General features: G+C 34.5%; 2 protein-coding genes across 2 annotated transcripts in view; both read right to left on the reverse strand.

The window, feature by feature from the left end:
* Positions 1 to 770: 770 nt before the first annotated feature.
* Positions 771 to 12,804, reverse strand: LOC101513527 (golgin candidate 5). Its single transcript, XM_004486696.4, has 20 exons — positions 12,454 to 12,804; positions 12,046 to 12,201; positions 10,824 to 11,836; positions 9,685 to 9,756; positions 8,032 to 8,106; positions 7,504 to 7,618; positions 5,985 to 6,046; positions 5,842 to 5,889; positions 4,397 to 4,681; positions 4,242 to 4,301; positions 4,049 to 4,132; positions 3,892 to 3,957; positions 3,704 to 3,802; positions 3,408 to 3,626; positions 2,853 to 2,967; positions 2,550 to 2,770; positions 2,292 to 2,351; positions 2,096 to 2,209; positions 1,262 to 1,336; positions 771 to 1,149 (listed from the first exon to the last, which is right to left on the reverse strand). The coding sequence occupies exons 2-20, from the start codon at positions 12,191 to 12,193 to the stop codon at positions 1,114 to 1,116; spliced, it is 2,967 nt and encodes a 988-aa protein (XP_004486753.1). The 5' UTR covers positions 12,194 to 12,201; positions 12,454 to 12,804; the 3' UTR covers positions 771 to 1,113.
* A 791-nt stretch (positions 12,805 to 13,595) lies between these two features.
* Positions 13,596 to 15,216, reverse strand: part of LOC101513205 (putative pentatricopeptide repeat-containing protein At3g23330) — a 2,828-nt gene continuing 1,207 nt past the window's right edge. Inside the window, exon 2 of the mRNA XM_004486695.4 lies at positions 13,596 to 15,216. Within this exon, the coding sequence (XP_004486752.1) occupies positions 13,852 to 15,216 (1,365 nt within the window). The 3' untranslated portion in view covers positions 13,596 to 13,851.

Here is a 15,216-nt window from a genome sequence, read left to right on the forward strand (position 1 = left end):
CTAATATCCGCCGGAATGGTTGACACCAAAGTTCGGCACACACAGCATTCTGACATTTTAGCTACTTAGTCTTCTCCTCGATTCAAATTGTTGGAATTGGAAAATATTTAAAAATTCTAAAATATCTTTGAAAGTAAGAACCTGTTTACTATCCATATTTCCTAATTTTATTTTTACTTCAACTATTAAACACAATAGAATATAGATTTAATATTTTCCGCATCACCTTTTTGGATAACTTTTGAAAATGGATCTTGCATTTTGTTGTGATTTTGAAAATATGAAAACATTTTTTGCATTATTTATGAAACTACCTAATTTGCCTTCTATCTTCTCTCTATCATATTGTTCATTATGAATCTTCTGTCTCTTTGTTAACAATTTAGTTTTTCAATTGTTATGAAGCAATAATATAACCACATACTTTAAATTTTGAAAATTATAATTTTGGAATTTCATTAAATTTAGTGACCAATCCTTATATAGCGAATATATGGTGTATGTCCTTATCTGGCGAGTTGAGGCGCACCAGTTTCAATCCTTTTATTGAATTGAAAGTCAACGGGCCTTTCAAGTCATTGGGGTGTTTCATAGTTGGAAACTTTGATTATGAAGCATTTTATCATAACAATCTCACTAAGGACAAAGTCTTCAAGAGTATGAAAAATAAGTTACATATTGGAATTTACAAAGAAATCAAATATTTATCTAACGGATTTGCATGGAAAAAGGGGTCCCAGGAAAAAGAAAGAAAACTTAACATGGTCACAGGTTCAAAGGAAATATATATTTTGTTTATTTGTATCATCACACACTCGAAAGAATCCCTATATCTCAGTAAGAAGATTCTCATGGACTATACAACATTCCCCAAGTCATAATACAAATCATATTTAGCAATGGAGACAATCAATATATGTTGCTCAGACAAACAAAATATAAATCCTCCTTGAAGACCTGAAAGGAGTCATTCTCCAGAGACTAAAGCCACGAATCTCCTATGTACTGTTACTGTGAAAATTGACATCATACACAGCTAACAGACATGGTCCTCACAAAATGGTTGCTAGACACTACTAACCTTTCCGTTCCCGAGTCCCTTCTTCGGCTATATTAGGTGTTACTCATTGATGAACTCATTATCTGGATCTATAGAAAATATATAGCATGGTTAGATAAAAGAAAATACTAAGCATTCTGAAAAGAAGGGATATAAAGATAACTAGGGATTCTAAGTAGTAAAAGATCTTGCTTAAAGTACCTTATTGACAAGTAAGTTGACTTGTTCTCTGTACATTTCCTTTAAATCAACGATATCCGCACGAAGTTCCTCCAGCTAAACACATTCAACTTTGTTTAGATAGAAAGCAGATAACTTTCTATTACTATTTTAAATAAAAGGAAATCGGATATAATAGTGACGATATTTGAGAGTCACAGGCTTGCACAACTAATTAACTAAACCCAAAGTTGTTATATTTTCTCAGAATGTTAGGAAGGAGGAGAGAAGTCTTTTTTCTCTGCCTGGGTTCTTTAAGTATTTCAAAGACGAGAAAATTTATAAGGTAAACAAGAGTGAGAGAGTTCCTCAACAGATTTATAGGAGTGCAATGAATTTCCTTACAAATAATTTGCAGGACGAACCGTCCAAACTTATATCTGACAATTGCACCCCAAATTATCCCTAAGAGTGTGTTTGTTTCAAGGTTACCATAAACATTCCTAAGAAATTAGGTTGGAAATATAACATTCTCATGTACAAGCTTATAAATAAAATTCATACTCGAAAATTGTTTATTTCCAAGAATAAAATTTACGTGAATTCTTAAGTTTATATGCCAAGTTAGAAAGTGGAAATCTTTTATTCCCATAGAAATAGAACACAACTAACAATAACTATCCACTTACCTCTATTTTAAAATTTTATGATATCAAACTAAATAAATTTTAAACAAAAATCCTGAGAATATATTATCAAACACTTACCGAATCCAGCTGTGGGAATAATATCCCTTGTAATAGGATTCCTAAGAAAACCACTCCCAGGCATATAATTCTATACCTTGAAACAAAATTTGGTGAAGTAAAAAATTACCTCTTCATCACGTTCCCCCATCAACTCCAAAGCAGCAGAGTGCCTCCTCCTCAATGCTTCTAGTTCTGATCTTAAGCCAGGGAGCACAGCAGCCTCTCCACGCAACTTTTCACACTGTATTGTCAATATGCAAATCGTGGTTAAAAAGGAAATGTACCAGAAGGTAAAAAAAAATTCAATAGGAAGCTGAACTTACCTGTGCTGTCATTTTGACCAACTCTTCAGCAAGAGAATCACGAATAGATTCCAGTGATGCCTGGAATTTTTATAATTAGAAAATGTCATCAATGTACCCCAAAAAAGAAAAATGACATTAAGATCAACATCGTATAATCTAATAGTTTGATACAAATTCCATTACTTATACATTATGATAAAAATGCTCAGTGACATGAAACAATAGAGCTATGAACTGGAAGGTATGATGCCAGAAAATGAAGGCAACAAATCATACCAAGCGCGACATATATGAAGCAAGTTCACCCTCCTTCTGACGAAGTGCAGCCTCAAAAGAACTGGGTGTCATGCTCTTCATATAGTAAGGACTCATGCTTAGTTCTCCTGGGTTTCTCCGTTCAGAAAAACTGTCAGATGAATCCAGTGATGCTTGAAGAAAATAGCTTTCTTCCATGCTTCCAAGGGAGCTTGCACTAGAGATTTTACGGGACAGATTCCCTACAACATAAAGTATATTATGGAAAATATCACAGACAAGACAACTAAGCCAAGTGATGTAAAAAGAAGCAAAGCATCACACCATTCTCAAAAGCAGAATTATGCTTTGTTTTGGGAGTTTGATCTGATGATGGCACAGAATGAACACGAACGGTCCTCTCCAGATCTGATCGAGCAGCCTTTTCTTTTTCTATTTCCTGGCAAAAAACGAAGTGCTTGAGTCAGGAACTTGAAAAACAATAGTCGCCGTGGTTCTAATAAGACGGATGGAATTTAACATTGTTACCAGAAATACCATATCCCATCAATTTTTTATTTTCATTTTCATACATGGTTTCAATTCCATAGCTTTCTCAAATATTCTACATCAGGTCACTAACATATGTTCTATCCCAAGCACCCACATCATGTCTTGAAAAGTACTTGAAAAAAGCAAGTTGACTTTTTTTGTTAAATTTTTTGGAAAAAACCATGCAGCATGAAACCAAATATGTTTCTTTAGCTGGTTCATTCAATGACTGAAGTAATGTAATAATTGAAAGATAAGAGCAATTTAATGCAAGAAGAAACTGAGAGTTTCATATATCATCGATATTACTTAATGATGCAAGTTTGAAGCCAAAAGCAGAAACTTTACCTGCTGAAGAAGCTCCCTGTGCATCAATGCCTCATGCAACTCTTGCTTGTGTTTCTGTCTTACGTCTCTAATCTCTTCCTCAAGCTGTCTCGCACGACCTTCTTGAGTGTCAGCTTCCTCCTTTGCAGCAAGATATTCCTGCCTACTTTCAGCTGCTCTTTGTCTCTCCTTTTCAAGGGTCTTACTTAATTGAGTCTGTTCTGCCCTAAGACATGAAATCTGCAATTCATTATTGAAGTTAGTCACACATACACAAAACCGCCATTAAAGACATGAATTTCAAGAAATTGCAGAACCTGGGCCTCAAGAACATTAATTCGAGACAAGGTTTGAGATAAGCGGTCATTCACAGATCGCTCTCTTTCCTCGGCAGTTGCAACTTTAGCCTCAGCTTCCTGTAAAGTCCATTGAAAAAGATATAGAAACACAACAATACCCAGTAGGAAAGATTTTTAAAATGAAAATAAAAAAGTATTCTAGAGACCTGAAGTCGAGAATTGAGAGATCTTTCAACTGCAGCCCAAGCTTCAGCTCTTCTGGCATTTGTTTCCTGTTATCAGGTGAATTCTAGTCTAGAACAGATCCCATGCAGCAGAACAAAAAACAGAAGGAAAAGCAATTCTCGGACATATGTTTATTACCTGCATGGCTTCAATTTGCCTTAAAAGAGGCCTTGTAGATTCTGGAACTTGTGTAATCAGTTCTTCACACCGTCTTTCACTTGCCTAGGGAAAGCAAGTCAAATTAGAAAATTACCAAAAGCACAAACAAGAAAAAGCATCATCCTCCAAAAGTCAAATAATTGAAAGACATGCAGAAGGCAGGGAAGCGGACCTGATAGCGTTTTTGAAGATCCTCAATGTCTCTGTGAAGCATGTCTTCTTTGAATACAGCCTGAATAGGGATGAAGGGAACAGCTGAATTATAAGCAATATCCTGAGAAAGTCAATGGTAAAAAGAAAGACAGAGACATCAAACACAATAAAAACCTGCTGTTCCTTTCTACTTAGAGTTTGTCTCAACTCTTCAAGTGTCTGGACTAGCATGGATTCACGTTCCTCGGCTTCTCTTAGACGACTCTCTAGCTCAGTTCTTGCTTCATTGTTTGCTCGAGCCTCTGCTAATGCTTCAGCCTCCTTAGCAGCAGCCAAAGCATTAGTGTAATACTCTTTCTGTGCTGCAAGTTCATTTTGATGTTTTTCTATTGTTTCTTGCAACACCTTCTCTGTAGCTGTTTTGTCTCTCTTGATACTTTCTACCTTATTCTCCTCTACCTGGATTGCATGACATTAACCAAACAGCAGCTTAAATTATAAATACATATAAATATTAGGATTGTCAACACCTGCTGCTTTAAAAAGGAATTTGATACTTTCTAATGAAATAGATGATCCACAGTAGCACACAAGAGTAAATCATAAATGAAACTTAAGACTTAAAAGAAATATGACATATAAATATTTGCAATCCGTGAGATGGGGTTTTTAAAATAAAACTATATCATGAAGAAAATCTTATGCAACAGAATAATAACTTTAAAAAAGTTGCAAGCAAATATTAACTTAAAATAATTCTCTCGGTATTCAGTTACCTGAAGTTTAGTAGTCAAACATTTTTTCTCCTCCTCAAGATCTCTAATCTAGCTTTCATGAAAAAAGGTAAATATAAGGTTTATTATATACGCATAGAAAAGGATTTAAGATTGTAGGAAAATACAATAAATTCTCTGCATACCTGAGCCCTAAGTTTCCTTATTGTAGATTCTTGAGCAGCCTGCTTTTTGGAAAGCTCTTCACCTGAAATGAGAGAAAAATACATATGAAAAAGGACTTCTATAATTTCTTATAAGTAAAGTGTTGGCATGTTTCAATGGAGAAAGTTTTTGATATAACAGAAAAACCCTTCAGATGAGATTATTCATTTTCCAAGCAGAGCAGAGAACAGTGACAGACTGACTAAAACTAGGCATCACCCTTCCTTAATTCAGTGCTCTTTATCTCTCCTGTTGACATTACCCAATCCTTTCCACCATGCCAAACACTAAAACCTCTAAAAGAATTAATTTGAAAGTATAATCGATGAACTTTTGCATCTTGATACTTTCTACCTTATTCTCCTCTACCTGGATTGCATGACATTAACCAAACAGCAGCTTAAATTATAAATTCATATAAATATTAGGATTGTCAACACCTTTAAAAAGGAATTTGATACTTTCTAATGAAATAGATGATACACAGTAGCACACAAGAGTAAATCAGAAATTAAACTTAAGATTTAAAAAGAAACATTACATTTACATATTTGCAATAAGTGAGATGGGTTTTTTAAAATAAAGCTATATCATGGAGAAAATCTTATGCAACAGAATAATAACTTCAAAAAAGTTGCAAGCAAATATTAACTTAAATTAATTCTCTCGGCATTCAGTTACCTGAAGTTTAGTAGTCAAACCTTTTTTCTCCTCCTCAAGATCTCTAATCTAGCTTTCATGAAAAAAGGTAAATATAAGGTTTATTATATACGCATAGAAAAGGATTTAAGATTGTAGGAAAATACAATAAATTCTCTGCATACCTGAGCCCTAAGTTTCCTTATTGTAGATTCTTGAGCAGCCTGCTTTTTGGAAAGCTCTTCACCTGAAATGAGAGAAAAATACATATGAAAAAGGACTTCTATAATTTCTTATAAGTAAAGTGTTGGCATGTTTCAATGGAGAAAGTTTTTGATATAACAGAAAAACCCTTCAGATGAGATTATTCATTTTCCAAGCAGAGCAGAGAACAGTGACAGACTGACAGTTCACATACAAACTTTAAAACTAGGCATCATCCTTCCTTAATTCAGTGCTCTTTGTCTCTCCTGTTGACATTATCCAATCCTTTCCACCATGCCAAACACTAAAACCTCTCAAAGAATTAATTTGAAAGTATAATCGATGAACTTTTGCATTAGATCCCAAGCTGTAGTGTCCATCAAGCCAGGTTTCACTTTCCAATTCATATTTATAGAACACCCAGTAGCAGCCACAACAATTGAATTGATTAAACATTTTTAACATCCTTACCCATAAAAACTTGAAAGGCAAAATTAGAATGCATGATGCATCTAGTTACAACCTTGACAATATTGTTTGGGCTATGAAGCATGGTTAGCAAAGGAAGATCTATTTTTCAAATCATGAATTGAATCTTATTATGAATTGTTACGTACATTATCAATAAAAATATGACATTTTTAAGTAAAAACAAGGGACATAGACAACAAAAAAAAGCCATGCATATGAACCTCAAAATAATTCAAGATTCAAGTCAAAAATCAAACTGACAAAAGAAAAGGTGTTGACTATACAAAGTTGACAAGAAAAAAGTGATTTTCTTGACAGAAGTTCAAGGGCAAGCTGTGTGTGATTCATTGGGATTCATCATAATGAATTGAAATTTATGTTGAGATTCAATTAGATATACACAGTGGCTGACATCAATTGGATTCAGTTTTGTTTCGAATTGACTTACAACTAACATGTATTATAAGATACTAATAAGCAAGCTATGAGGACCCAAGCTTATGCCAAACTAGACATTAACGGAACCACCTTCAACGAAATCTGTCAAAACCCAAGCAGCATCCACAACTGAATTCCCACCAAAACCAGAAGCCGCACAATTATGTTTTTGAGACAGTATATAAAGTATAAACCCATGGCATTGAATAGATCCCACACTCTCATCAACACACCAAGTACAATTCCAGGGGGGGTGCTCTAACCAAATATTTTCTAGGGCCAAGCAAAGTGACTGGACGACAACACTTGATATTTTAAAAAGTATGGGGAGAATAGTCTGAGCGAAGGTTTTGATAAGCATTTATTACTTTGATAACTATGAATATTCACCTTTAGTATACTGTATTTGTCCAAAGAAGTATCCAACAGAACAATTTAGTGATACCGTTTTTGTCCTTTCAGATTTTGCTGATATATATCTAAAAGAAACTTACATATAATTAACCCTGAAAAGACATTATTAACAAAAAAACAAAGTTTTGCATCCACTAAAGTTGGGATAGATTTAGGTTTGATTTCAGACTGTGTTACCTTCTGCCATAACTTGAGTAATTATTTCATCCTTTTCCTTCAACAGAGCAGCTGCATCACTTTTTTTATTCTGCTCCCGGCGAAGCGTATCCCTTTCCTTGGTGAGAGCATAAACCTGCAATTAAACACAAAATGCGTGGAGTTCAATAACAGGTTTAGTTCAAAATAAAAGTATGCACTTAAAACAAATACATAATATCCAAGAACTCTCTTTGATCAATCACATTCTTCAAAATCCAAGATGAATTTCTAACACCAACCTACAATGTTTAAGAGGGTCATGATCTCTAGAATTGAAATTACAATTCATTCACTGTGCATTCACCACTGTAACTCTTCTTTTGTCTAATAATACTTCTGTCATATGTGCCACGGTATACCTTTCTATATGGCAAAAGTTTCAATCATTACTTCAATGTATAGATTGAAAATGCTATACACAACTTTTGAACAAATCATTTTGAGTTACATAATTTGGAAACCATGTTAGTTAAGAACAAGAAACATAAGACTTATGACAAAAGATACCTTTCTCTCAAGAATTGAAACCCTCTGATGGTATTCCTCTCGCAAAGACTCAACTTCAGCTTCATTGGATTTTCTCTGCTCCACAATTATCAATGATTAAATAGAAATATTTTGAAGAAAGTGGGGTACGAGACACATGACAAAATGAGAAATAGAACATGTTAATTAGTTTACACAAACACTAACGGATTTTCAAAATAACGACGTACAAAGGAAAACTAATACATAGTAGACAAGAAAAAGATTCAAGCAATGGATAGAGAATAATTCTTATTATTAAAAGGGTTAAATAAGTTTTTAGTCCCTATAAAATCTTACTATTTTGTTTTTAGTCCTTATAAAAATTTCATCAACTTTTAGTCCTTTAAAAAATTTCTTTTTTATTTTGTCCCTGATTTTAAACCAACTATTGTGTATCATTCGAATTTTTTTATACATATTTATAACAACTTTCTTACAAAAGTTTAGAATTTTTTAACAAATGATAAATTAAATATGAATTTTTTAAGCACTTAAAAATTCATATTTAATTTATCACTTGTTAAAAAATACTAATTTTTGTAAGAAAATTTCTTATAATGTCCCAAGTATTATTGCAAAATATCGTTCAAAAATTCAAAAAGTACACAATACTAGGTATAAAATCAAAGACAAAAAGTCGAAACGAAAAATTTTAAGGAACTAAAAGTTCAAGAAATTTTTTATAAGGACTAAAAACAAAATAGTGAGATTTTATAGAGACTAAAAACTCATTTAACCTTTATTAAAAAACATTTTTTTTTATGTTTCAATCTCATTTAAAATTGTTAGAAAGAGAGAATTCTAGAGAGTCTAATCTGAAATATTCTTGTGTATCCCATCTTAATGTGACAGAGAGTACAATGTTATATTTATAGTGTAGCTAGATGTAACTAACTCCTAACTGAAATGTCAGCTGTCGCTAACTGAATCTAATAAACTTCTACCAGAGGGAATGGAGAGTATTGGGCCAAAGCCCAACTCTCAGTACAGGACAGCAGTTATGTTGTATATTCCTAATAAAAATGAACAAAAAGGTATGGACAAATGTGAGTTGCTTAAGGGTTCCTTATTTATTTCCATTGGGGCAAAATGTGGATGAATTAGCCACTTTAAAGTTGTTATGCAACTCAAAATGGGTTGCTTATTTTTCTACAATTGGAGATGATCTTAGAGTGATGGTCATCGTGGATGATGACCAAGAAAAGGAAGAAAGAATAACTAAAGAGGAAGTTGTTCAGAGACATGGTTAAAAGGACAAGGTGAAACTTCTATATGGGAGAATAGATATACACCATATAGTTAAAACTTAAGAGTGTATTTTACGATGAAGAGGAATCAGCCAGAGGAGGAGGGAGGTTATAATTGAATAGCATAATAAATAAATGTATTTGAATGACAAATAACAGAATATACATCAGAAGGAGTGGAGGGAAACAGAGGGAGGCAATTATGTCATTGAAGAAGAATCAGAAGCTGTGTACTTCGTTTTCTCTGCCCATATTGGAGTAGAGAGCTATCAGCGTAAAGAAAATTCTTTCTTTTCTTTCTTTTGATGTCAATTGATTGTATCAAAACACTGAGTATGAAAGCAAAATATGATCCTAACAACAATGTATCGAAAAAAATATTTACCTTTAAATCTTCAACCAAAGCTTTCAATTGTTCGTTCTCATTCATAAATTTTGCTATTTCATCAGCTTTAGCCTGCAAAGAAAACCAAGATTAAAAAATTGCAATCCGATATAAAACACTCTCATGGCTGCGAAAATTGTACATAGGAGATACAGATGGGAGCATAATTACACAAGACATAGCTTCTTGAACATATAGAAACATCAATTTTAAAAATCAAACCAAATGATTTTTCACCATTAATGATTGGGACTCAGAAGATATAAGCTGGTTATAGACTAAGAAAAGAGGTACAAAGGAGCAAGAAAACAAATTAAAATAAAGTGAATTAGAAACTTGACTATTTTAACATCACAAGGAAATCTTCATGATCTTAGTTTACTGTACAAGAAGCCTACCAAAGAGAACTAGCACATTCAAGGTAATGAAACTGTATATTTATTTATGAAATATTAGTTGAGCTCATAAGCTCTACAAGCAGAAACTGGTAAACCAGAGTCAAAGACTTCTACCATAGAGATATTTTCTCCTAATAGAATTATCCAAAAATGCAAGAATAACCTCACCCCTAATCTCCCTCTCCTAAATAACAGAATCACATGGAATCTGTCGATAAATCACTAACTAACTCGCACCCCTCTCATCTGGCCCTAGCCTTCCCATTCATCGAGCACACCTTCCATATGGTGGGCCCCTTTGGTGTCATTTTTTATAATGGGCTCATCCTAGGTAAACATCCCAGGTGTCCAAACAGACCATATGACCATTCGCCATAGTTTTCATGCTCAAACTGTAACAAGATTGGAACCCTTAATTGACTTGTCATATGGGCACTTTCAACATAAAAATTAAAAATGAACTGAGCAAGAAAATATATTTATGACAAAGTGAATAAGAAACCTTAACAAAGAAGAAAAGTCCAACAGCAGAACAAATCTTCTTAACTATAACTATAGCTACCTAAAGGCCATGTGAACATAGTTTTCATGCTAAAAGAATAACAAGATACGAACCCTACATTGTCTTCCAGTCTGGGCACTGAACAATATTCTTTCCATCTGGACACTTACAACAAAAATGAATGTGCACACATAAATAAGCTTTTATTTCTTTAGGATTATGTACAGAAAGTGAAATACCTGTGCTTGTCTAGCAGCACCTTGTAATGCTGCCTCCATCATTTTCATCTCCCTCTTCACCCTCTCCAGCTCAACTATGGAATTTGAGTCATACATATTTTTTACAGAACTCAAATGCTGCTCTTTTATGTCAGTTTCAATATTATTTGCAAGATGGTCCCTTTCATTTTCTTTAACAGTTGTTTCATTGTCATGCGAAACCAAATCAGATACCACCTCAGAAGATTCATTTGGAGTAGCACTGGGTGGTTGTTCATTATATGATTGGTCAGTGCTGTTGGTTTCTTCAAAAGCCACAGAATGTAGAACAGAAGTGTCCGTATCGTCTCTTTTCTCAGTATTGTCTGATGCCTCAGGTTGTACAGAAGAAATTATCTCTACATTTTCCACTGCTTGTACCCTCTCTTCTTCTTTACTCTCCTCTTTTGTCTCAATTTCATTAGTCTCATGCACATCACTAGTACCATGAGACTCACTGGGCTTACTGATACTACCCTCAACTACATCATCTCCAAGATTAGAAAATATGGGTTGCATCATCGTTGGACTTTCCAAGCTTCCCACTTCAGCAATTTCTTTCTCTTGAGGATGGCTAATGGAATCTGAATTCTCAGACTTCTGAACGGGGGATTCAGGCAATTCAACAGGCATCTCCGGTAACTGGTGGTCATCCTTTCCATGGTCCAAATCCTGTGCAGTTGTTCTATCTACTGACTCTGTATGGTCAGCCTCTTCTTCGTCCTCGTGCACTTTATTTTCTTCTTGAACCGTGGTTTCTTCAGCTTCCACGTCATCTGTTTTATCAGCTTCAGAGACTTCTTTTCCCTCACCCACAGGAATATGATCCAGAGACTCAGGTTTTTCCACTGACCTCTTAGTTTCAGATTCTTGCTGAGAGGATTCAACGTTTTCAGATGTTTCTTCACTATCTTCCTCACTTTTGTTCCCTATAAGGGCCAAGACAGGATTAAATAGTGCTTTCCCGTCAGTAGGTATAGGCCATGATCCTGAAGCTGGAACACAAAAACAAAGGACATAACTCTAATCAGTGTAAAAACTGATAACTCCCCACATTAAGAACAGACATCAAATCCAACAATTAAAAATTCCTATCCAAATCAGTTAATTGACTTTGCAGCTACCTCAATCATAGATTTCACACTCGATACGGAAATCGAATCAGAAGACAAAGATAAGCAATAGAATCTTAAATAGAAATTACCTTCATTACTAGATTCCCCTTTTTCTTCAAATCCAAGAGCAGTATCAAAATTCTTCTCAATACTCTTCACACTCTCCTGAAGCTTATTCACGGCTCCCGCCAAATCAGGGAAGTTCCCCCATGCATTTTTCGCATTAAACCATGCCATCTCAAAACCTATACACCAAAATAAACTCAAAACTATAATGCACACTACCAATTCTCTGAATCCTTACTCTATTCAAATTTCAGATCCTAGAAAAAATCATCAATAGACAAATTTGATCGAATTGATTTAATACACATAAAGAATACATTAATTACAAGGTAAATCTGAAACATAATAATAATTCTATAAAGTAAGAGATCAATGAAGAGGGAATGAATTGAATTGAGAAAAGGATAAGATCCATAGTGAAATACGCTCACCTTAACGAATGCGTAGGATCGAGGAATCAGATCATGGTTATTCAAATGGTTGAGCTTCAACTTAATTTAAAAAGTTTCACCTATAAATGAATCATTGAAAATGGAAAAAAAAAAGGAAGATTATCGGTGAAAATCGTGTAAAATACAATAATAATATGATGATGATTTTAGGGTTGCGTGTGCGGTTTATAAGAGAAAAAGAGAGTGGCGTATTTGGGAAAAGCGGGAATGGAGGTTCGATTTGATGAGCTCTGCAAAAACTATTACTATGCGAGAGATGGTGGATCTTTGTTCCTACAACGCTCTTCTAATTGTTTTCTTCCTCACACTTTGGTGACGAGTGCAACGCTGTCGTTTTGATTTCTTTTTCTCTGTCTTTTTTCTTTTTAATTTTAGTAATAATAATAATAGTTTTGGTGAGTAGCTCTACCATAAATAATAACATACACTAAACTCTTTGCTACCGGAAATTTACTGATCTCTATGATAACTATTTTACAATACACAGATTAATTAGAAATAAAATTCATGACCACATGTTTAAAGTATTCAGTTATTGTACGTTGTTCTATACTACGTTGTATCGTAAGAGATTCTTTTTCACTTTAAAATTATTTGATAAATATGCATTTGATAAATTATAATTTTTATGTCATTTAAAAATATATTTTAAGACAAAGACACAAATTCTTTTGGGTACGAAAATATGCTTCTGGATACATGATATGATAGATTTTTAAAAAGGTGGGGTGAAAAAGACACCCTCTCAATAGATATGTGAACCAAAAATTCATATTCGGACTTATTAGAAAAAATTGCCACTTTTTTTAAGGTAAACAAAAAATTGTCTCTTGAACTATAATTATTAGGCCAAAATTATGCATTTGATGCGCAAATGAACTTCATTTAAAAAAAATAGTAGTCTAGACTTTAGAATGGTGGTAGAAAAGCTGTACAAAATTGTACTACTAAAATACATGCATGGAATGCAAGACGTATATGGGACTCTTGTTTTTCAAATAAAGAACAAAGGTTGATAATACACAATCATTAATTTCAATGATATATAATATGTAATTCAATTGCTAGATATATACTCAAATTTTTGCACCAGTTAGCATTTCTCTTGTAAGAATGGCCTATTGATCATCAATGTAACACTGGTTGGTCCTGTGAGTTTAACCTTCATTTGGTGCAAAAATAATTTAATATACTTTCATAATCGATAGTTTTCACTTTTCCATTAGCTTACAAAAATAGAATTATAGTATAAATATGAACTCGTTTTATGTATAATGAACTCAATCGTTTTGGACAAAACTTTGATAAAGAGATTGTTGTGTTGGCTGACCAGTGACTCTTGTGTTGGCTGGTTTTTCCAACTGGATTGCATCCTCATCACCAATGATCACCACATGAACACATGCCGTGTTTAAAATGATGATAGCGATTAACGTCTCTTACAGTAATCTCCCTCTCTGTAATCTTTGAAATGAACTTAATAGCAACATGACAGTCCTCGCAAATTCGGATATTCTTTGTTATCAAAAGTCGGGTTCCTGGTGATGTACTTATGAGTCCAAATGCAATAGCTAGTCTTTCACTATGACTGCACACCATATTTGTCTTCTCATCTTCCTCCACATCATGGAAAACAGATCCTGTATTTGGGGCATATCCAGCTTCATGCATTAGTCCTTCTAATCTCTTCAGCTCTGCATATATTGCATTAGAATTTGGGTGTGAAACATCTCCTGAAAGAAATGCATAGACTTTGTTCTTTACTTCAATCCAGCTACAAGCAATGTTTTTCTTTATTCCTTTGTCTATCATTAACTGCCGCAATTTTTCAACTCCTTCCCAGTTGCCTGATTGAGCATACATGTTAGCCAAAATCACATAATTTCCAGAATCGTCGGGCTCAAGCGCAATTAGTTTCTCTAAAGCTAACTCGGCCAATTCCACATTCCCATGGATTTTGCATGAATTCAGCAAAGCACCCCATACACCAGAATCTGGCTTAACACTCATATGTCGTATAAGATTATATGCCTCATCCAGTTGACCACAGTGACCAAGGAGATCAACCATGCACGTGTAATGTTGAACTGTAGGATTGATACCATAATCCCTCACCATCAAGTTATACAACTCCCGTCCTTCATCCAACAAACGCCCTCGGCTGCAAGCCGCAAGAACACCAACAAAGGTTATAAGATCCGGCCGAGCCTCCTTTCTCATTTCTTCAAACAAGTCTAAAGCTTCAACAGCAAGACCGTGCATTGCATAACCGGTAATAATTGCATTCCAAGAAATGACCCTTTTCTCCCTAAGACGATCAAACAAAGCACGGGCAACTTTCACATAACCACATTTTGCATACATATCAATCAAAGCGGTTTTGACCTTGTCATTGGATTGAAATCCATGTTTCCAACTAAATCCATGAATTTCCCTCCCATTTGGGAGACAGGCAATGTCAGCTGAAGACGAAATCACAGTCACAAGAGTTGCCTCGGTAGGTCTCACACCCGTTGCGGCCATCTCACGGCACAGAGAAAGTGATTCATCAGGGTGTCCATTTTGAGCATAAGCTGCAAGCATAGAGTTCCACAACACATCATCCCTCACAAGAATTTTATCGAACACATATCGGGCATCGATCACACAACCACATTTGGCATACATGTCAATAAGGGCTGCACCAACAAACACATCTCTCTCCCACCCATTTTTTATCACATACTCATGGATCCTCTTTCC

Source organism: Cicer arietinum, chromosome 1 (genome assembly GCF_000331145.2).
Source record: "Cicer arietinum cultivar CDC Frontier isolate Library 1 chromosome 1, Cicar.CDCFrontier_v2.0, whole genome shotgun sequence".
NCBI lineage: Eukaryota > Viridiplantae > Streptophyta > Magnoliopsida > Fabales > Fabaceae > Cicer > Cicer arietinum.